Below are 24,283 nucleotides of genomic sequence, written 5' to 3'. Positions count from 1 at the left end.
ATGCCATAGAAAAATTCATTGTCCAATCAACACACATTAATAATGTTTCTGAATGAGTCGGTGAAATTGATCGAGTTAGTTTGTTAAATTATTCACTGTGATTTGCTGCAGAATAAATCAGTATTTTTGAATCAATCAAATAATTCACCAGGCTGTTCCAGAATGAATCACTGCTGAGTCAATGATTCACTCATAAAGACTAAAAGCCCCATAATGATCGACTAACATCCTGAATATTTAGAGAACATGTTCGCCTCATTGTTTATAGTAAGCAACTGCCACGATTATTTTCCTTCAAAAAAAATCACTGATTTTTGAACAATGTACTAATTGAGAATTGATATATCTATCCAAAGTTATCCATAGAACACTGTAGGTACTGATATTGAGAGTTTTAGTCGTTTTTGGATATATATTTAGGCACATTTGAAGCTTTTTTTTAAAACTTGAGCGGTCAACAATATTTATTTTATCAAACGATTATGTCTCGTGCACCACACGAGGCGAACTTGAAATCTTTTCTCCTTCTGAAGTGTTAAAAAGAACCTTCAATAAGGTGCCATTGACCCCCTCAGGTGATGCAGCAGTTATAATAGGGACAGATACTATTCTTATGCCTGATATTCATTTCATTTATGCTGCCTCAGGCCAGAGCTGAACTCACATGAATAGCTATGCATTAAGGCACACTTGTTTGTGATAAATGGGCTATTCAGGGGACCAATGACATACTTCTAGTTCAGACGCAGCATGTCATTAGAGAGTCTAGGTCTGCTTTTTAAGATTTAAGCATGATGAAGCAGAACATTGCAATTAGGACACATCCCTATTTTCAGCGAGACACTGAAAGAGTGACTTCTAATGGTTTATTTTTAGACTTTAAGACATCACACTTGGTTTGTGTTTCTTTTTTTTTTTTTGAGGCCTGCCTTTGTTAGAGATACATTTCCAAAAAATGACCAAAGTCAGTCAAAAAAGCATTTTTTTTTTCCACCTATTTCACTTGTAGTACAAAAAGATCATGATGTGGAAAGGCAGCATCATAATGGATACATATGAAGCTCATCCATAGACCAGACTGTAGATTTGATATATTATTAAACTTCCACTTCAGATTATACCAATTATGCATGGTAACTTCTAAATTTTTTCATTCAGATCATTATTTTAGTAAGGTGACCTTCTGAACTGGAGAAACATTTACACATATACACACACAGAGTCCTGTGTGTATATATACACACACATTATATATATATATATATACACGTGTGTGTATGAAAAGACAAGTGTGTGTGCGTTTGTGTGTGTATTATATATTTATTATATTAGTTTTCTAGTCATTAGTCTGCTAAATAAAGGCATAAATAAATATCAATCAATCATTGTATTATTAAAAACAACAAAAAGGCAGGCTAGATTTCCTTGAAGGCACAATATGTATGTTTTTGCTGTTAGAGGTCGCATGTTCAAAACAATAGAAAGCTATGTTTGATGACGCTATGAAGGAAAACGGACTGATGGGAGATGTCATTTTCACCATCATGGAATTCACCAATCATGTTCACAGATGAGGTAATACATTTTTTCTTACCTGTATGCTCCACAGTTATTCAAACAGCAAAGAAATTATACAAAAGCGAGCAAAGAACATTATATCTGATTTCAGTCTAGCCAGAGTTTAAGCACTCTCAAAAAACTCCCCTTATAATCAGTAAAGCCGTCTATACTCTGTTTGATTAATCAATCTCTTAGGAAGATCATAATTACATCTGCACTTTGTTTATGATGAGAGAATTTGTTAGAGGAGAATTCAGTCAGCATGCACGCACAATGAACAAAAACTCTGGCGTTTCAGCGATGACTCATGTGGACACCTCTGATTGGCCATTGTATTCATAAGATCAACAGACTCATGTGTGTGATAAATTATAACGCGCAACACTTTAAAAACAAGTAAAAAATAAAAAAATAAAGAAAATAATAAAAAAACAACAATGCAACATCTGGCAGATCTAAATTTAATGCTGCAGTCACCACTTTTAATTTCAGCCATAATGGATTTAGTTGTCCTGTGCAGCGGCATTTTTGTTCATGCTTGTAGAAACTGAGGATAGTGTGGATATTACATCACTGATTGTCTGACTAGGGACGACCGATTTGACCGATTTACAAATACTTGGGAACTTTTGGGATAGCAAAGTACAGAACTCTGTGAAATATATAACACTGAGCAAGTCGTTTTTGGATATTACTAAAATCTTACATACTGTGCCTTTTAATTGCTATTGTTTATTGTTCTTTTGCTGTTAGTGTAAAATACAATGAAAAATGTCTTTACTGTTTTCATAATATTCACTGTGCTTTAGTAAATCTTTTTCTCATGTTTAGACAGAAATACCTTTTTTATGTCTGATCCCAGAGCCCTCGCCCTCCTCCTCTCTCTTCCTGCAGCTGAGCTCAAACATGTTGACTGACACACTGGAGCGGATCTCTTTCTGCGCCAGCTCCATTCGATCGTAGAAGACCTTGAAGAACTTCTCAGACTTCTTCTGCTTGTGCAGTTGATTGTAGAAAGAGTTCTGCAGGGAGACATGCAGAAAATGACATCACCTGAATCTTACATATTTCCTGTTGGGAATGTGTGACCCGTTTATACCTGAATCTGTGTATTTCCTCCTCTTAGGAGTGCAATGCCCAGTAAAATGCTCTCCTCAAAGATACGGTCGTTCTTTGTGCTGACGATGAGGTCGATGACCAGCTCAGATGCTCCAACGTTGTCCAGAGCACACTGGATGTCTGCTACGCTAGTGCCTGGCTTATCAGAGTCCTGTCCTGGAGAACCACCTGTATGAGGCATGTATGAGAGGAGCAGAAGTTGGTCGAGAGGATGTATATGGTGAGCCAACAGTGCTTCTACTGATGATCATTTGTGAGACGTACCTCCAGAGGAAGAGCTGTTCCCGCCGCTGTACTCCAGGGCTTTGGCGTGGGGCCGATGGTTGCCAAAGTAGTGTGTAAGGAGACTCTTCCTCAGTGTGTTACCCTGAGGAGACCAGAGAGGAAGGCAGGCATCCTTTAGAGTGGATATTTCAGAGATGAACATGTGTCAAATATTCAAGAAACCCCATTCAGAAAGGCATTATTCTATAACTTACAATATAATTGAAAGATTAGAAATGGTCTGAAACTACAGTATGTTTTGCACATTTATAAAAAAAATTTTTTAAATTAAAAACACTTGCAGCTACCTATATACTATATATGTGTATATGTGTGTGTGTATATAGATAAATAGATATCTATATCTATATATCTATATATCTATATATCTATCTATCTCTCTCTCTATATATATATAAAATAGATAGATAGATATAGATATATATAGATATGCTATTGAGACCATCTTAGCAAATTTATCTTTTATGAATTTATCACAAACATTTCCACCCTAGCTCCACTTGTAAAGAAAAAAGAAAAGAAAAAACCTGGAAGCACAAAATTACCACAGAAAACAATAACCTTAAATAAATATAATAAAATATAGCTGACCCCAAAAAATTCTTTAATTTATTATAATTTTTTTAATTAAAAAAGCCATTTTAATTTAAAAAAAGCCAAAGCCATAGCGGACTGTGTGAAGTGGCGAGTACTTTTCCTGTCCATCTTGATTCTCTTCAGACTTTGGAGTGTTTTCCACCCAACTGTGTTGAATAAAAACACACACTCGCATGGAGAACTTTTACATAACTAGTATAAACTCTAGTAATTGCTGTAATTATGCCAGAAGTGTAGCGAAACCTCGGGGAGGCGAAGGGTGAGACGGCGAGTGCTGAAGGTAGAGAGCAGACGGCTGCTTTGAAAATCTGTTTCCCAGTGGGAGAGAAACTGAACGTGTGAAAAAGACCAAGGGTGGGGGGAGAGTGGCTGGCATAGAGACTGACAGTGAGTGAGAGAGATAGATTAACACAGAGAGAGAGAGAGAGAGAGAGCGAGAGTTATGTAACACCTGGTGGCGGCTTGCTGAGAGACACGAGGAAGACATGGTAGAGGGAGCTGGATGGTACTGATCGTTTCTCCCTTCTTCTGTCTCCTGGATGAATGTTCTTTCATTTCTTTGAATCCTTTCTGTCTGTCTCATTTTCTTGCTTTTATACTTCTGGCTAGGGATGGTTCCAGCTATTTTTGAGACTGAAAGACTGTATTCACGCAGTCAGTGTTTGAGATTGACAAACCTATTTACCAACAGGTGTGACTAGAATTGTCCTGTTCATTCGACAGCTTGCAAGAGCGCGTCAAACAGCATTTGTATGAAAGAATAGCAAAGTCAAGCACCTCTTGGAAAAGATGTTAATAACAGCTGTAACTATATTGACAGTCACTAAAAGAAATCTCATAGATGGACACTTTTATTGCACCAGAAAGTCTTCACAACAATCATGGCATTTCATGAAGGAATCTAAAATAAAATAAAAGACGAAATGAAAAAATAAAATGAAATGGGGCATAACAATAATAAAAAAGAGGAATATAAAATAAAATCCATAACTAATAAAATGGTAAAAATAAAAATAAAATAAACTGATAATAATAGATAACTAAAATAATTATGAAATAACTGACTAAAAATAATTTTATTTTATTATTGAAACACCATTAAAAATTCAATAAAATAAATTAAAAATATAGAATAAAATAACAAATATACCAAAATAAAATAAAGTAACAGGTAAAATTTAAATATTAAATAAAAGTGGCATGAAAATGGATAAACAGAGGTGTGACATGCATTCTTTTCAGCTCATTAAAAATTAATCTTGCTGCCACGATTTAACATAAAAATTTAAAGTCTAACCTTAAAATGATAATTTAAATTACCTTTCTAGTTTTATATACTTTATGTAGTTAATAAGAATATTGGTAACACTTTAGCGTCCAGCTCTGACTTTTAACTAGAGTAGTTAGTAAATAGCATGAATATTACTGGGATATAGGCTGTTTATCATTATTTAAAAAACACATATTAATCTCTTATTCTACAAGACCTTATTCTAAACCCTTATCCTATCCAATTCTTAAACTTAACAACTACTTAGCTAAGTATTAATAAGCAGTAATTAGAGTATACTGAGGCAACAGTAATAGTTAGTTAATAGTGAGAATTGGACTCTAATCTAAAGTGTGACCAGAATAATTTACGCAGTTATCTATTATTTATTTGAAAGAATTAAAAGAACGGTTTCATGTCTATCCTTGTATCATTAACTTTGAGGTTGACACAGAATTTAGAAAGTAATTAGTAATAAGTAATTAAATACTTTTTGGAGAGTTATTTGTACAGTAATCTAATGACACTATTGAAGATATAATCAGTAACTAGTAATTAATTATGTTTTCAGAGTAACTTACTCAACATTGATTGACAAACATAAAAAAACTATTAAATAATAATAAAAAAACAAGTAATAAAATGGTTCATATAAAAAAACAAAAACATTTAATGAATAAAAAATTTAAAATGTAATAAAATAAATATTTTTTTTTATTATAAAAAAGTAAAAATAAAAATGAAATAAAATTAACAACAGTTAGAAAATGTGAAAAAATAAAATGTTGAGGTATTCAAAATGTTAGTTCTAAAAACATTATTTCCCTTCTGAGAAAAAAGTATTTAAATATTGACAACTCAAACTGCACAATACATTCTACCAATTTTGTCCATTCAAAAGCCAGAATGACGATGACCCTCCTGCTAACAACACCTGCAACCAACTATTAAATCTCAAATAACGGTTCATGAATACCCTGTAGATGGCCAGGAAAGGAGTAAGGTGGTGGACAGACCCTGACATTTTACTGACTTCACCCTTCCACACTGTCACCCAGGAGGATAATGAAACCCAGGGTGGCCGTGTGGCCAAGCATGCGCCGACACAAGAGTGACAAACTGCCAAAGAGAGAAGACACTTCTCTCTCTCACTCTGACAAGCACGTGTTGTTGCTGTTCCCACTCTCTCAGTAAACACTCATCAGCAGTCAGCACAGACTGTGTCTGCTTCCACTGTCTGGACGAGCCGTCACACAAACACACACACACACACACCGAAACAAAGCAAGCGATGAATTAGTGAATTAATGAAGTAATGAAATGGCTCATCAAAAAAATGAAAATCCTGCCATCATTTACTCACCCTCATGCTGGTCTCAAACCTTTATGACTTTGCAAAACATGAATAATATAATGATAATATCTTAAAAAGAATGCTGGTAAACAAACCATTTCAGCGGCCATTCACTTCCACTGTAAAGTATATGGAATAAATTTAATACAGAGACATTTTTCAAAATATCATCTTTTGTGTTTCACAGAAGAAAGTAAGTCACTCAGGTTTGGAACAACATGAGTGTGACTTAATGATTTTAATTTAATTTTAATTTAGGTGAACTATCCCTTTAAGTTTCATAAAGCATCATCTTTAACCATATTTGCCCATTTTCAGGGCGTCGTCATGTCATTTTCTTCTCCTGTTCACTGTAATTGGACATGCTTTACTAGAAGCTGCTCTCTTTCCTACAAAACCAGCTGTAATGGGGGAGTTTAGTGTCTCCTGATGCTGCAGTCTTTCTTGCACTTCTGCGGAGGACTTGATGAGAAGAGCGAGGAGGAAAGTGAGAGATGAAGGTAGCAGTGCCGGTCTGACTCATCCGTCTGCTGCTGCATGGCAGAGAAAAAAAACCTGCGCAGGTGAAGTGAGGACAAAAGAGAGAGAGACAGAGAGAGAAAAAAAACAGATAGGAGATAGAGAGAGAGAGAGAGAAGGGGGGTGAAGGAAAGATGGAGGGATAGATAGAGCAGTGAGGAGGAAAAAAACAGACAGGCCGACTTTTTTTAAAATGTGCACGGGCACGCCACACTGCGGCTGGCCTTGCTAAGCCTGGGATGCTCCAGCAAGCTTCAAAAAAGCCCTCCGCTGCTGTATGCAGGTACCTGAGAACTCAGGATGGAGGGATCTAGAGAATGAAAGAGAGATGCAGCAAAAGGGAGGGGTGCTCTGCGTTGCTGGACTCATCAAATCAGGTTCTGTCTAAGGCCTCAAGGTACACCCCTGGGTCATATCGCCTCCCGTTACAACACATGGGGCTCTACTCTAAGGTTACAGCTGCCAGGCCTTCTTCTCCAAGTTTTGGATGTGTTAAAAAATTGAATAGAGGAGGGAAAGAATGGAGAAAACTAAAAAGTAAAAAAAAAAAAAGATGACAAAATATAATATTTTCCACACACACACACACACACACACACACACACATATATATATATATATATATATATATATATAGTTAGGGAAGTAATGATTCACTCAACTCGCAATTCAATTCGATTCACAATTCGATTTGATTCATGATTTTATTTATTTTTTAAACAAAAGATATTTAAGAAAAATTATGAAATAAATGTGTCCTTTTATTATTGCTTGGACAAAATTATGTACACTTCTTTGTGAAATTTAAATATAACTATGATAATATACTAATATACACTTGCATTTCATTGCTCTTTTGTTGGTTTTGATTGCTTTTATTGTCCTCTTTTGTAAGTTGCTTCGTATAAAAGCGTCTGCTAAATGACAAAATTTAAATAGAATGTAAAATGTAAACAACAAAACAAAAATGACATTTTAAAACAAGCACCAGATCAAATAGGTAACAAATAAAATAAATATCTTCATATAAACAAAGTAAGGCTTTGTCTGTACTTTCCATTTAAAATTAAATGCAGCCACGGATGTAAATTATCAATCATGCTGCAAAAATCCGTCAAAAAAAAAAAAAACCTTTCTCACCCAAATTAAAAGGCATTTAGTTTAAATAAAATGCTAGTAGCAGGTTTATAAAATGAATAGATGTGATTATGGTCATTTAATAAAATGAAGAGAGCGTGCCATACATTTGAGATCATTTTACTGACTGCTGAATGCTCCTCTTTAAACTTTTTCCTGGTGCTCGTTGTTGTATTTAAAAAAACAATTGCAATGCCCTTAATCGTTGACATCCCTAAATGCAACATTAACATTTTAACCATGATCCAAACAAAGATGCTACATACATGCAACATGAGTATTCTTTTAATTAGATTGTATAATTTCGAAATTCTGAAGCAAAAACAGAATGGTTTGACTTCAGTTTTGTAAAACTATACATTATAAAAATATCTGCATGAAATGCAGATTCACTCTCTGCCAGCAGGTGGCGCTTAAAGAGTTTCCTTGGTTTCTGCTGTAAACGAAGCAGTGCCGCATTATGAACTTTAAGATGCATTATATAGAGGCAACATGAAAAGAAAAAATACCATGTAAACTTTTCTAAAAGTAAGTTCCCCTCAGACATGCATTCATATTAACTTCTACCCCTAACTGAATTGCGATTTGTTTAGCATCGCAACCGATTTGAATTGTCACATATTTTAATCGATTTTCAACCGGCTCGTAGTTATTTGTTACATCCCTATGGATAGCATTAGGGATGTAGAATATGGTCACGCAGAATATGTGCTTTATGTCCATTTCGGTGGAAACGCAGCAAATGCTGTTCTTTTGAAATTTTTATTGATCAAAGAATCCTGAAAAAAATATATATAATTATTTCCATAAAAATATTAAGCAGCACAACAGTTTAAAACATTAATAATAATATAATAATATAAAAGTATTTATTGAATGACAATTCACCATATTAGAATGATTTCTAAAATATCATGTGACACTTAAGACTCACTGGAAGACTTTGCCATCACAGGAATAAATAATATTTTAAAATACATTAAAATAGAAAGCAGTTATTTTAAATTGTAATAATATTTCACACTATTACTGTATTTCTGTATTTTGATAACATAAGTGCAAGCTATGGTAAGCATAGGACACTTACAATGCATATAATCTATTATAAATATAAAATAAACATATAATGAATTAAAATAAATGCAGCCTTGGTGAGTATAAAAGTTTTTCAAAATATTTTACATTTCTGACCAAAAACACATTTGCAGTATAATAATATAATTTGTTCAGAGGGTGATCAAATTTTAGAATTAAAGTCTGTGAAAGGTGCTGAATTAAGCCAGATAACAAATTGTATGTGCTTTATGCATTGAAGCGGTTGTGTAAACATCTCCCACACCACAAAAGGCCTTCAAAACAACTTCATTGGCACTTTAAAATTAATGGACCGAAACTTTTCTACGATGCATTCCCATTTTTAAGAGCAGAGGGAGGAGTATAAGTTTGGGTGGAACAGATTTATGGAAGAGAAAGAGTGTGAGAGAAAAATCAATACACCTAAAATCTTGTCAGGCAGTCTAGACATGAACACAATGAACACATCTTCTCAGAGTCGAGATCTTGCATAACAGAAACCAGGGAAGATAGTGGAAAAAGAATGAGAGAAATATACTAGTTCATTTAATAAAGGATAGCTCACTCAGAAATGATAAATAGTTCACTTTAATAGTGCTTCTGCATTATTTTTGAAGCTTAAAAGCATTCCAGGATGCAAACCACAATGAAAATCTATTAATAATTACATTTAAATCGATTTAAACTGTTGCAAATGTAGATGAAATTAAAGTGATTTAAGTGTTAATTATTTAGATCTTCTCACTCTGCATGAGAGTTGAGCTTTACAACCACCAATCACAGACATTTCTGTTGAATTTATGAATACAATGGCCAATCAGGGGAGTTTAGATGAGTCATTTCTGAAAATGCAGTTTTGTTCTGTCTACATGCTCATTGACTGAAATGTGAATCTGCACTCTCACAAGTTTTCTCTTCATAAACAACAAAGTGCAGATACGATTCAAGTAAGAGATTCATTTTGCAGAGTGCTTCAGTGATGGGGGACATTCTTGCTGCAATTTATTTAAATTACTCACAGTTTGTTTGTTTCAACTAAAATAACCTGAATTTCTGCAGGCTATTGTTTTTAAAAATTAATTTAAGTTGTGTTTTATTCTATATTAAATACATAGTCAACCAATGTACATTTAGTAATTATAACAAAGTCCTTAAAAAGGTTAACAAATTCAATTAAGGGGGGCAATAAATTAAAAGTAAATTTTCTGATCCTGTATGAAAGTAATTTGCACTTTATACGAAGTTTTCTGAAGCCAAAATGTAAGTTATTATTCACTTAATAGCTCTCACTATTCATAAGTGTGGGACAAATCATTCTTTTGAGTTAGATCATTTCACTAAATCTGGCTTACAAAACTTATCTGAATGACTCATTCACATGTGAATTTCCTCACGCAATTCTGAAGTCTTCAGAATACATTCTTTTACTTTAAAAACATTTCAAGATCATGATCATGAGCTCCATTTGCATTGTTCTGGACTTGACACCTAACACTACTCTCCAATATCAATCTCTACCAGCATTTATCTTCCCACAGTCAGGAGGACAAGTGGGAGTCTCTAAGTCTGGGTTCCTGTAAGCATCCGCCTAGTCCAGTGGCCTGACCACTCTGCGATTGGTCCAGAGGTCCCTTGTGACCTGCTCTCAGAGGTAGCAGTGTTCAATGTGGCTCTCCTCATAAACAGTGCTACAAGCAGGAAAACAAATTAGCCTTGCATGTAAGAGCAATTGGAGAAATTGTTGATTTGCAGGCAGGGCCAAGACAAACAGCAGCAAGGACATAAACAACCATTCCTGAAGATGACGGACCCTGGTGTCGTTCAGAAGTGGGGCATGTGATCACCTAACGTCCTTAGGTCATTGACCCGTGGATGCTTGGGCCTGGGTTTCGGACAGACCTGAACACTTGGAGCCCACCGAAGTGAGCATTTACACACAAACAGTACTCAGCATGAATTCACAGATGCTGAGTCTCATGCACAATTAATCTTCATGATGAATCCACTTAAATCTATCAAATATACAAGCAAAGGGCTGATAAACAGCCAACATTAATAACATCTGTTCCACAGCCTTTCGTGGAGGCAGTTATAAAAGCATGCAGGAAAGAAATATACATCTGTATCTCTATCTTTGCATGTATGGAGAGAATGTTGATTTACAGGCAAGGCAAATACTTTCTCTCTTTAAATGACATTGCATTCTAAATCCACAGACATTAACATGCAGTTGCTCCCCTCTTTATGGCTTTAGCAGCTTCCAATCATCTGAAAAACAAAAGGGCCTTCCCCAAACTGTTCTCACAATGTTGGAAGCATAGCATTGTCCAAAAATGTCTTGGCAATCCCTGAAAAACAGCCCTACAACAGTTACAGTCTGCATAATGCAGTCAGGCAGGTAACATTCTCCTGGCATCTGCAAAACCCAGACTCAGCCATCAGACGGCCAAAGCAAGATTTGTCACTCCAACATGTTTCAACTGCTCTGGAGTCCACTCCATCTGATGCTTGGAATTGTACTTCACCAAGCTCTTCAGACTGACCCATTTTTTCACAAATTTCACAAAAAGCATGCCTAGATTTTTTAAAATATTTTAAACAAGGCTGTATTTTATTAACGTAAACTATAGTTAAAATGCATGCCCGGGGCCCAAGACTGCTCTTTAGATTTACCCATAACAAATTAGATCTCATGTTTAACCATTATAGAGACAACAGAAGTAGTGGCAAATTCCAGAAGATTTGGTGTGAACGTGACATGAGTGCTGAACGGCCTCTGACAACCTGGAGCCCACACCTCCAAAAAACTTTAAAGCAAATTTTCAAATAGACATTATCTTTAACAAACCGCATATTTGAAGTCTTAAAAAAGTACATTCTCACCTAAAAATAAGAACTCTCAAAACTGTATTCCATGACACAAACACAGTATTATTTATAAAATTATAATGGATTTGGACATAGCTTTGATACTCACAATAAGAAATAACGCAAGAAGAGTGATGCAAACAGTTAAGAGTTCCAATATCACTAGAATTTATTTATCTTTTTTATTTTTTTTTAATACAAGATTTCTGTTCTCAGCCATTTTTGATAAAAAAAAAATACAGCTTATATATTTAGTCGAGCTGTAATACTTTAGTAATGCCCTGTAAATAATAATGTGGTGAAGATTCAGACACTGTACTAAGCACTGGCCTTGCTTGGATTTTCCATTTGCGACCCTGGATCAAAAAACCAGTCATAAGTCGCTGGTGAATGTTTGTAGCAATAGCCAAAAATACATTGTATGGGTCAAAATTATTGATTTTTCTTCTATGCCAAAACTCATTAGGATATTAAGTAAAGATCGTGTTCCATGAAGACATCTTGTAAAATTACTACTGTAAATATATTAAAACTTACATTTTTGATTAGTAATATGCATTACTAAACTCTTCGTTGGGGAAAATTCAAAGCCGATTTTCTCAGTATTTAGATTTTTTTGCACCCTCAGGTTCCAGATTTTCAAATAGTTGTATGACGACCAAATATTGTATTATCCTAACAAGCTTATTTAAGCTTTCAGGTGTTGTATTAATCTCAATTTCAAGAAATTGGCCCTTATGACTGGTTTTGTGGTCCAGCGTTTTTTAAGATTCTATTGTAAAAAATATCCTTACAAATTAACTATGGTGCTTTCCAATGGTGTGAATGCAGGACAAGCTGACCAGGATGAATATCAATACAGAACATGATCTAAGCTGTTGAGAACATTCTGCTCTTAAAGTAAGTCTCTTCACTACAGCTTGGTCCTGCTGCGTACTCTGGACCTCCTGTGGATCATCTACAGGTGTGCTTTTCTGAGGAAAAGGAGCAGTACAGCATGTTCTGGGCTCATTTCCATGGTGATCACACACCTCTTGCACCATGTTTGATGACTTATTTAAACAATGAGGGTGGGACGGCAAAAAAAGCAACACCCTTACAAATACACAGTTGCTAGAAGGAAGAATTTTCTACAGTGTAAGAGATAATGCATTAAAACACAGTACAAAAATTTGGCCCCTTTATCGACACCTGTGGCTAAAACATGAAATTGCAAGTGATATACAGTAGAGTCGAACGGAAGGACATCTCTAAATCTAAAATTAAACACTGTAGGTTTACCAGGGTGACTTGGGGGTAAGACAATATTTATTTAAACACAGATTTTTGGATGTACTGCTTTTTTACAGTGTATTTCATTTCTAATTTAGAAATATAAAATTTAATTTGAGCAATGCAAAACTCAAACCGTTTAAAAGTGCAGAAAGAAAAATTTGTACTTAAAAAAAAAAAATCATATAAAAATATATACATTTCATATTATTTTTATTTAATTTTTATAAGATGAAAAAAAGTGTATTTATATAAAAAAAGAAAAAAGGATTACTTAAGATTTACTTGTTTACTCATTACTCATTTTACTTTATGGTTTCTTTATTCAACATTTTTTTAAATCCTCAAATTTAGCTTATATTCAACTTTTTAATCCCAGATATTCAACGTGGTCTCAAACCCGTTTGTCCCCGACTGTCCAGTAATTAAATGCACTGCAAATGTGTTTTGTATAGATTTTTTAACAGTCGGGACACTACCTCCCTGAACAGGTATGCTAGCATGTGGCTTTGGTGAGACCCCTGGGTTAAACGTGTGTGTGTGTGTGTCCATGTAGGCTTCGGTCTAAGAGCTCTGGCAGGATTTGTGTGTGGGCTGAAACAGTCGTATTCCACCGCAGTCATCGGGGAGACCTGCTCGCACAGAGCTGATTTATGTGCATATATTTTAGAGCGTGTACATGTCCTGTTCCCACCCCCAGCCTAGCATTGTGTGTGCAGTGATGTGTGTGTATCTGCATGTGTGAGGAGCTTAACCACTTGAGGTTGGTAATCTGGAAAGCTGCTTTGCCTTTTGGGCGGTAGTGTGAAACTTGGCTGAAGAAAATACAGGCAGGATGAGAGAGAGAGAGAGGTTGTTATGTAACAGGGCTTTTCTTTCCTTGGTCAACAAACAGGAGAGTCCTGTTTATACACACAAACACACACAAAGCTAGTCACCAAATACTGGTGGGAGAGAGAGTTTACTTCAAGGGTACACCTAACTCGTGAGACTCGTGAGGTATTACTCTAAATAAACACTCTGGGACAGGCTGCGGTTAATGATTTGAAACAAGAGCTGGACGCAATGAACAGAAACATCTTGGAAAAGAGAGAAAGTATGCAAGGACCAGAACTGGCCTGGCTGTCTTACTGAAGGGTTTCACACGTACACCGAGCCACACTCACTAACACATTTATATCACGTTCTGCAAAAACACAAAGTCTGTGTGGTGCATCATGAAAATGGTGCTGGTGCTTGTGCCAGTATTGGATATTTGGCCAGAGGGATTTATAAACAGACTAGTGTTTTCATTGACGTAGTTCACTGTTTGAACACAAACATAGCACAGAACATGACGGTCTGAAGTTTCAGATCTTTTTGTTTTAATGCCCAAAGTCATTTAAATCTGTGCCTTAAAGCAGTGAGCATCAACAATTTGGCTTGATTTAATAAGCAGAATTTGTTCAACAGATGTAATTATTTGTAATTTGTAATTACTGTTCTTTTTTTTTTTAAGAAAAAAAAGGATGCATTCATTTGATTAAAAAAAAAAAGAAAGTACAGATTTTTACATCTTATATTAGAAAAAATAAAAAAAAATGAAATAGGAAAGAATTACATTTAAAAAAAACTTTAAAATAGAAAATTGTAAAACTTTTTATAATATTTTTAATATAAGAATACTAATATTAATAATATTCATATTATTACTAAATAAATGCAGCCTTGGTGAGCATTTAAAAATTCTGTTAAAAATCTAACTATTAAATTCATAATTTTGAGATGGATAAATAAAGTGACTACACAGTAATTAACAGGGAATGTGGTCACAATACTATTTGAAATGTAAAAAAAGAATTAGAAATTCTAGAAAACTTTATTCTTAGTTTATTTTATGACTATGTCATGAAAATATTTAAATGATTGCAGGGGCTAGTGGAAGTTAGTATTTTTAATGAAAGATTACGAGGGAACACAGAAAAAAATATGCTAATTTAAGTCAATATATCAATTAAAATTAGAACAGTCAAAACCACACCCTCCCTGGAACCACAAGTCCTAAACACAACTACACATACGTCTTCCACACTGAAAAAACTGAATAAACACACAGGAAAATACACGGATACTCTCGCCACTTTGAAGCTTTGTGCTTGGCTTTCTCTGCTGTGACCGTTTGGCCAGTAACACATATCTAAAATTACAGCAGAACAACAGCACCTGCTTGACATTTTAAACATTTTGTACACTGCGTGCAGACACATGCTCACGTTCAGCTCACCACACTGACACAAGTGATCATTCGAGAGAGAGAGACCAATTATATCTGCTCATGAGTCATGACCTGCTGCTCAGCAACCAAATCACCAAGTCATTGGCGAGAGATAGAAAAAAAAGAGAAAAAAAGAATGGCTTCGAGCTAGTATGAGAGAAATTCAACCCAAAAACAAAGACTTAAGAGAAAAGGGACTGAGATAAACAAGTGCTAAATGATGGGAGAGACCGAGCGAGTGAGTGAGAGCGAGAACATGATGAGCCACGTGAGGTTGGCTCAGACACTGCAGGCCAGTTATGTAAACACCCCCCGCTCCGTCGCCTCATGGACTCGGCAGACACCGCACCTCTCCAATCCCTCCGCCTGCTGCTGTGCCACGCTTTTTTCTCTTCCCTCACATGGCTTATCACATGCTCGCTCCCTCCCTCCTTCATTCCTTCGCTCTCCCTCCTACTCTCTGTCTCTCCGGGGAGCCAGCGGTCTGTGCCGAGCAAGTCTGCTTGAAACCGCAGCACCACTCTCAGGGCGGGAAGAACACGACAAAACAGCCAAACCCTGTGGAGAACGAGAGCTCCAAGATAAACAAACACATATGGTCGTGGAATTACGCAAACTATCTTTTTTTGTGGTAGAGAGGCGGAACAAATCAGAGTCACTTTTACACTTCAAAACTTAAAATACATTTAAGACTTTTCGCCACTTATTGTGATGTCATAATGACATGATGTCATAATGTTTATGATGCAACAACATGGCAAACAGCCAAACCAAGTGGAGAACGAGCATTCCAAAATAAACACATACAGATTTGGAATTGCGCAAACCATTTTTCTTTGTTGTTGTTTTTTGTGGGTGGAGAAACTAAACAAATCCTTTTTAAGGTGTGGCCATATTTATCGCTGCACTGCGATATTTTGAGGGTGAATTCCAGCTGTTCTAAAATATATCTGTGCGACTGGACGGATTGCGCAAGGATAAAAAAAAAAAAAAGTTCCCCGCACAAATTTCGGTCACGTTGTGCTCCATACAGCTCGACATAATCGACGGATCTGTTTTTCACACATGAAATTTAGCTGAAAATTGCTTATTTGACCGAACCTTCTAATTTAGTCACAAGTCTTGCTTGTTACGTTTACAACATTCTGCAATGCACTGCGATATCATAATTAGGAATGTCCCAAGCCGATCTCAATCGGGGCCGATTAAGTTTTTTTTTTTTTTTACTAATCATAAGCCAATCCACCGATGATTCATCAGCTGTCATGCCGGTGTCGTTCAATAGGTGGCGGTATGCACTTTCAACAGCCCACTGCAAGAAGACCCTCAAATGTGCGTGTGAGAAAGGCAAAAGCAATGAGGTCTTTTCTAGTGCATCACACGTATTCAGGAATCCGTGCTTAATGTTTTGCACAAGAAATCACTCAACAGTAATTTATTCACTATTTATGTTTATCTGCCCTCGTTACCATAATGTTTGGGCTATGTGCTGACTTGAGTCTTATTTTGGAAATGACTGACAGACTGGCATTCACAAATGTCATGCTTTCTAATCTTCTCAATTTTTTTTTCCTTTATGTTGTAAAAAATTATGATTATGAGGTCAAAATATTTATAATACACCAACACAGCAAACACGGCCAAAACACGGACATAGATAAAAACTATTTTGGCAGAGAGACGTAACAACTTTCAAGGTTTAGTAACATCTACTGTTCAGTCAAATTCAGTCGTCATTCTAATAGAAATCAGTGTCGTGTGATTGGGAGTTTCGTGTAAGGGTGAAAAAATTTCAACGCACAAAACAAAAGAAACCTACTTGGTTTGAAAGCTGTACTCCATGTCACTATACTATTGAAAAAGGACCTTTTTTTGCATACAAAATTGTGCTGAAATCTCGCTAATGAAACCATGCCTTTATACTTTTAAACTTGTCACATGTCTTGTATGTTACAATGTTACATTTAAGACATTCGACCAGTAATCACTTATGACATGTTTATGATGCAACAAATTGGAATTAACCTGCTAGAGCTTTTCGTGTCCTTTATTCATTATTTTTCTTGTCTTCCTTTTCTTTGTTTTTCCTCTAACTCTCTCTCTCCATGTGCAAGGCCATAGTTAGATCTCTGCAGTATTGATTTGTGGCGCTGGATGATTTGGCTACTTGCTCCAGCACTAAGAGAGTGTCCTCATGTGCCTTTGCTTATGTAACAGAGCGGGACTATTTCTCCACTGAATGCTGATTAACTGTCTGGAGCTTTAGGACTCCCAGCATTCATCCTGCTACAGATGCCAACAACACTGCAGAGGCCCAGGAGCCGCGCTTCACTATGCACGACTGCACGCACACACAAGCACTCTTGGCTCAACGGGTTGAGGGGAGGGGTCATCAGGTTCACAATCCTTGGTTTTGGCACTATCGCCCTCTTCTGGTGGTTACTTGCATGGCAACAACATTCTGTAATGGCTTTATGACATCACATGTGGCAGGTGCGTTTCTGATGTTCACTATAAACCCTGAGCTGATCTGCTGTTTGTTACTGCTCATTAGTGGCAGGCTGTCTAAGAAACACATTTTCATAATTACAGACAAAGAAAATATTCACTCATACAAAAAAAAAAAAAAAAAAAAAAAAAAAGCGTTAGCAAAAAAGGCCAGAATAAGGTTACGGAAAGTTCCCACCACATTTACCTTTTCCTCGAATATTTCTTTCCTATCCAGCATCTCTCGCAGGGTCTGCAGGATCTTAATACACAGCTTCTCCTCCTTCTCCATCAGTTTCTTGGTGTGTTTGATGAGCCTGAGAAAAAAAATATTGTATCACATTTCACACTAAACATGTAATATAATTCAAGTATATCCACTTGGCCACTTGACCAGTCACATCAACTACAAATGTTTTGCAACTACTGTATGCATTTAACTATAATCAATACATACATTTAATAATGTATCAAAAGTTATTTTCAACTAATTTTTTACCCTAAAATATTTAGAATTTAATTATTTGTATTTCATTTGAGTAACACTGGCTTAGATTGTATTTCTTTGGAACAGATAATGCAGGTAACAGTCCCATTTACAGGCTAGACATGTGACAAAACTGGATTTTATATAACAGTCAGATGTTATTTAAATATTTAAGGACTAAAAATACACTACTGTTAAAGTTTGAGATCAGTAAGATTTTTTACTAAAACAAGATTTATTCCTGTGATGTCAAAGCTGAATTTTCAGCATCATTACTCCAGGCTTCAGAGTCAAATGATTGCTCATAAATCAATCTAATATGTTGATTTGGTCATCAAGAAAGATTTCTCAATGTTAAAATCAGTTGCGCAGTGCTATTTTTTTCAAGATATTTTTGTGACAATGAAGAAGTCCTCACTGTTGCTTTTTCTCAATTTATGTATCCTTAAATGTACAAAACTATTAATTTCCTTTAAAGGAAATAATAATAAAAACGAACTGACCCAAAACTTTTGAAAAGTAGTCTACATTGCAATCAATCCATATATTTGATATCTGTAAATAAAATCAAGTGATTTGCAAGCCAGAATTTAAGAAAAAAAGTCCAGCCACATGTGACAATATCACATACTATTGGGTTGGCAGTTTCAGTTCCATGAGTCATGTTATTTCAATAAATGGAATATCCAAAAACATTGTGACACATAAAACAGGAAGTCATGTAGACTTATATAATCACACACAGACAGTCTGTGATTTTAAATCTTGCTCAGACTCGGATATAGCAGAAATAAATTCTCATGGATTTATAATGTCATACCTATGGCTATTTTTAACACTGCCAGTGGACTTGTTTAATATATTCGTCGCATATGACGCACGGTTTTAATTAGTTTGATGTGGGTGCGTGTCTCACTTCGACATGAAGGCTCCATCCTCACTGCGGAGCTGAGGAAACAGCATCTCTGGGCTTTGCAGTACGTCTACTAATACAGAAAACTCTGCATGCACCTGCGGACTAAACTGCTCCTCCAGATACACAATGACCCCCTGAAAAACATACACATAACATCCAATCAAAAGCAGTAGTCAGTGTAAAAGACAGAAGACATTTAACATGCACAAACACTATTACTGTTATCTCATCAGCTGTGTAGCATAAGGTAAAGATTGGATCAGTGATGGTGTGGTATACTATTCTTATAACTTTTTTTTTTAATAATAGCTTTCTGGAAGGCCATATTCTGGAAGGAAAACACAACTGCACAGGGTCAAAACTGAATTGTACTGATGTTTGTCATGAAAATCTTGAATAAATACACTTTCACATAAAAAAAATAAAAATAAAATAAAATAAAAAACATAGTTGTGGCATCACGTTATTATTACATTCAACTCAAATGATATTTCAGTATAAACAAACGAACTATAGTGGCATTAATTACAAACAACATTTCTTATAAATGGCAAACCTAAATGAACTTATTTAAATCGAAACTGAAAGTAAATAGTCGCATTACACTTCCGATGATAAAGCAAATTTACAATTTGCATTCCAGAAAATATGGTACTTGATTCTGATTGGTCAGCTGCCTTTAGAAAACTGTCAGGGACAGTTTTAGATCTGAAGGTGATGTTACCTGAAGTTTCTCAATGATCCTGTAATCATGGGCCCCAAAAGGCTCCTTACGGGGCCGGCCGCGGGTCGACAGCTTCCAGTCTTTCACTGCGCGCTGCACCATGCTGGTGTGTGTCTTTAGTGACAGGGTATTGACCTGACCGTCCAGGTCCACTGGAATGGGGATTGCCCGGCTTTTTGCTGGACAGGGTTGGACGGAGATGCTTTTATAAACTTTATGCATTTTCTTACATTTAGCTTGTTAAATGTTAAACACATTAATATTCTCAAACACTAATGGCAAACACTCTTCTGTATTTTTCTTTTATTTTCTGGGGACATTTTTATAGTATTTTTTAGTTTAAATGCTTCCAGCTAATTATTCAATGCTGACATGTTTTTTAAATATTGACCATCCTCCTTCAGATTTCTAAATTCTGAAGGAGGGTGGTCAATATTTAAAACATGCGAGCATTGAATAATTAGCTGGAAGCATTTTTAAGCCATGGTGAAGCTACCATATTTGAATATTCATAAAAACAAAACTTTAATCCACAAACCAAATCCCTCTGTCACATGGGGGCATTATATTTGGGTTAAGAATCATCACTGCCAGATGTGAAACTTACCCACGTCAGCAAGGGTTTTGATGCACCCCTCAATGTTAGTCTTCTGCAGGGAGTTGAGCCAGGTGCAGTTATAGAGTTTAAAGGCATTCTGCAGCAGCTTAACGAAAGTTGCTTGATGAGCCTGACAAAAAGATAGAAATATCTTAATGTCAACCAGCATTAGTAAAGCAACATTAATATGCTTCATAGAGCATAGGGAGAGAAATACGTCTTCTCTTCACATCAGACCGAGATGAGATGAGGGGAGGAACTCGTGGATTGAACTTTGTAGCTCTACCTGCAGGTTTGAGTTGCTGACGGAGAACTGCGAGCCGAAGAAGCCCTTGACGATGGCCATGATGGTATCTGTGACGTATTTTTCAAGCCATGTATCCGCATGCTTCCTGTCTGTGGTGTTTTTATACACCTACAACATCATCATCATTAGTTCAGGATGCTTAGCACCCACAAAGCAAGTACAAATCAGTCACAGATGATTTAAACAGCTCTTTAAGCCTGTCTATTATGCCTCACCAATTGCGAGGGAGGGAAAACGGGAGAGATAGAGTTAGTTGGTGTCAGTTAACTCACAGTTTCTATATCTCCAAGGAAATTGTCAAAGAGTTTCCAAATGTGGTTGCTGGTGTAGATCTCCTTCATCTCCACCTCAGTGTCCACATAGCAGTGGTTCACGAAATTTACGTATGCTATTTTTACCTGCAACAGATATAAAAACAACAATCAAAAAGTCTTGCTGAGGTCACTAAAAAAAAAAGTCTAAATGTAAAAAAAAATGTTCTTTGTAATGCCATAAAATATCTTGGAGTACCAGGTAAATACCATGTATTCTTTAATCATTCAGTACCTTGGTATACTGTGGCCTTAAAAAAGGTATTTGGAGATCTAAGCCAAACTTAAAAAAAAAAAAAACTAATTTTTGAAAATTATTGTATTGGTATGGTATGTTATCTAATGCAATCACATTCAAATGTTTTAAATGTGTAGGGAAAATGTTCAAATGTTTTTAAGAGAGATCTCTTATTTTCACAAAGGCTGCATTTTTTTTATTAAAATATAACACCAATAATGGTTTTCTACTTTAATATACTGTTTTTTAAAATGTAATTTTTCTTTAACGTCACATTAAGAAGATTATATTTTGTGTGAACTGTAATATATTTTTTCAGGATACTTTGATGTTCAAAAGTACAGAAATAATTTGAGATAGAAATGAAATGACTTTTCCGTCAATTGTGACCAATTTAATGCATCCTAGATGAACGAAAGAATGAATTTTTTTAATCCGACTTGATGCACACAATGGTTGCCAGATTGACGACACCAACAAGAACAATCGCACTTTTTCGATGAATGAAATTAAATGCACAGTTTTTTTCACAAACTGGCAACCCGAGGTGCCGAAATTCTATTAAATTGGCAGAAGGCGGGTTTCAAAAACCAAAACAGAGATGGACATTCCGGCCCGGAACGCACATTTTCAAAAGACAATAATTGACTTAAGCATTGCTTTTCAAATAAACAAGTATGTTTCTTAAATATCTGCAAACATATTATGGTATTTTTATGCTTTAGTAGAGTCAAAAACTTACATACATAGCATGAGCAAACATTTTGTTCAACCATTATTAGACTAATGTCATTAGATAACTTATAAAAGCATCATAACACCATAATCAACAGCTGTAGCACTTTTCAAATATGCCATGGTGAGTATTTCAAGAGAGCATTCAGGTAGGGGTTAATGTTCCATCACCTCTGGAATGCAGCCTTCGTACATGACCACTTTGACAATGTCATCAAGCGGCAGAAGTGAGTTGCACTTGAGCTCCGTATCAACGTTCTTGCCCTCGGTGCAGGCTGCCAGCAGCTCCACTAGGGTGATGTGGTACGCTAGAGCATCATTCTCCTCCCGCGGAGACAACATCATATTTTGCAGCACCGGGAAAGAGGCACGGTCATTGTAGAAAACCAACACGTCTTCTCCTCCATTCACCAGCTACAGCCCAAAACAAACACAATGTCCGATTTCGCTCTACTAACACATAACTTCACTTTTATGTGAAGGGAAGTCTATATTGACAATTAGTGGAGAGTGATACAAAAATGAGTATTACAATATTTTCAAAATAACTAATAAGCATCACAAAATTATAAAAGAATAAAACAATAGATATTAAAACCTAATTATTTTCAAAAGATATGATTAATTATAATTATTTTAAAATATGTTCAAACATTTTAATATTATAAGTATATATTCTAAGTCCTTCTGACCTCATTCATGACTTTGCATTGGCATTCCTTCACGTATTTGCCATCGGCTTTCACGATGGTTTGGAGGAAGCGCAGGTACTGCACGTGGCGGCCGTGGGTCTCGATGCAGTGCACGAAGTGATGTACCACGCGGTCGCTGATCTCATTGCACAGGTGGTAGTTGTTCCTGAAGATGTAGCACATGGTTTTCGCCTCCAGAAGCTGAGAGAAGCAAAGTGAGAATGAAATAAAACAGCATCAGAATTCCCTTTTAACACCAAATAATCTTTCATTAATAGAAAGGACGTGTAATGCTCATTAACAGTATCCTCAGCTGAAATCAACTCAGTGGTGACACGCACCCCAGGGGTGAGGAAGAGGTTGAGGTGTTTGTGCAACAGCGCCTGGTTCTGAGGGTTATCTCTGCAGAAGTACTGAAGGAAAGTGTGGGCTAGAGACATGATCTCGTCCATCTTTTCATCCCCCTGAAGACAGAGAAGCAATAGTTTGGCGGCATAAGGATCTCAATATGACAATCTCCATGTGTATATTTATTTTACAGGAGCATATGATAATGTTACGATATGGTTAAACCACTTCTTAATTGATGAACAAAATTCGTTAATGCCTGGTTGTGGAATCTATAAAATACTGAACTTATCTTAAAGCACTGAAGGTATGTCCACTCACCTTCTCATATGGGATCTGGAGGAGGTCCAGCACTACAGTGTGAGCTCCCATGTTCTTCAACAACCTCTGCTGCTGCACACGGATCTTCTTACCGGGAGAGCAGAGTTTACTGAGACTCAGCAGGATCTGCATCAGGAACAAAATCACAAGTTTGAAGTTTTCAAAAAATATTTCAGAATTAAAACTGAAGAACTCGGTTTAAAAAAGTCCCCACCTCTTTGACGATTTTGTAGTTGTTGGCTTTGTTGCTGTCTATTTGAGGTTTATTGTTCCCATCCTGCACTGGGCTCAAGATACCTGCTTCCTAGAAACCAGAAATGAAGGTGTGAAATCAAGAAATTGTGCGCCTCATAAGAGATAACCATTTAACTCTTTATTTTAGAATTATTTATATACTACCATTATATTATATATTATATTTTGAATAACATTTTATTAAAAAAATGTTTTTCAATTTAAGTATTCATAATTGTATGTAAAATATGCAATTATGTATACATATAATTTTATATATATATTTTTAATTTATTATGTGCTTTTGATATAGATTTTTTAAAATATTTTGAGTAGTTTAGTAATTAAACTTAAATTAATATTAAGATTAAAAGAAGCTAATTGAAAAGATTCTGTAAGGTTTTTATTTTTAGTTCTTTATATAAAGTATTTATATTTTATTTTCAGCATAATTTCAATAAATAATTTACTTGCTTTTTGACAACAAGAGCAAAAAAAAATTATAATAATTAAAAATCATCACTTAAACTACAAAGAAAATAAAACAATGTGCATTATGATTATTACTTATATCAG

General features: G+C 35.6%; 1 protein-coding gene across 2 annotated transcripts in view; it reads right to left on the bottom strand.

The window, feature by feature from the left end:
• LOC127976986 (inositol 1,4,5-trisphosphate receptor type 2) overlaps window positions 1–24,283 on the bottom strand; it is a 78,424-nt gene that overhangs the window by 23,295 nt on the left and 30,846 nt on the right. For both annotated transcript variants that reach the window (XM_052581588.1, XM_052581589.1), the window contains exons 27-40: window positions 23,688–23,777; window positions 23,474–23,599; window positions 23,146–23,268; window positions 22,805–23,005; window positions 22,284–22,526; window positions 21,101–21,226; window positions 20,808–20,936; window positions 20,531–20,651; window positions 19,924–20,102; window positions 19,200–19,333; window positions 18,005–18,113; window positions 2,944–3,046; window positions 2,660–2,847; window positions 2,402–2,582 (exon numbers count right to left, since the gene is read on the bottom strand). In XM_052581588.1, coding sequence (XP_052437548.1) covers window positions 2,402–2,582; window positions 2,660–2,847; window positions 2,944–3,046; window positions 18,005–18,113; window positions 19,200–19,333; window positions 19,924–20,102; window positions 20,531–20,651; window positions 20,808–20,936; window positions 21,101–21,226; window positions 22,284–22,526; window positions 22,805–23,005; window positions 23,146–23,268; window positions 23,474–23,599; window positions 23,688–23,777 — 2,053 coding nt within the window. The remainder of the gene's footprint in view (window positions 1–2,401; window positions 2,583–2,659; window positions 2,848–2,943; window positions 3,047–18,004; window positions 18,114–19,199; window positions 19,334–19,923; window positions 20,103–20,530; window positions 20,652–20,807; window positions 20,937–21,100; window positions 21,227–22,283; window positions 22,527–22,804; window positions 23,006–23,145; window positions 23,269–23,473; window positions 23,600–23,687; window positions 23,778–24,283) is intronic.

The sequence above is a fragment of the Carassius gibelio genome, chromosome B18 (assembly GCF_023724105.1).
Source record: "Carassius gibelio isolate Cgi1373 ecotype wild population from Czech Republic chromosome B18, carGib1.2-hapl.c, whole genome shotgun sequence".
NCBI lineage: Eukaryota > Metazoa > Chordata > Actinopteri > Cypriniformes > Cyprinidae > Carassius > Carassius gibelio.
Note: the sequence above shows the minus strand (reverse complement) of the source record. Positions and strands in the feature narration are given on the sequence as shown.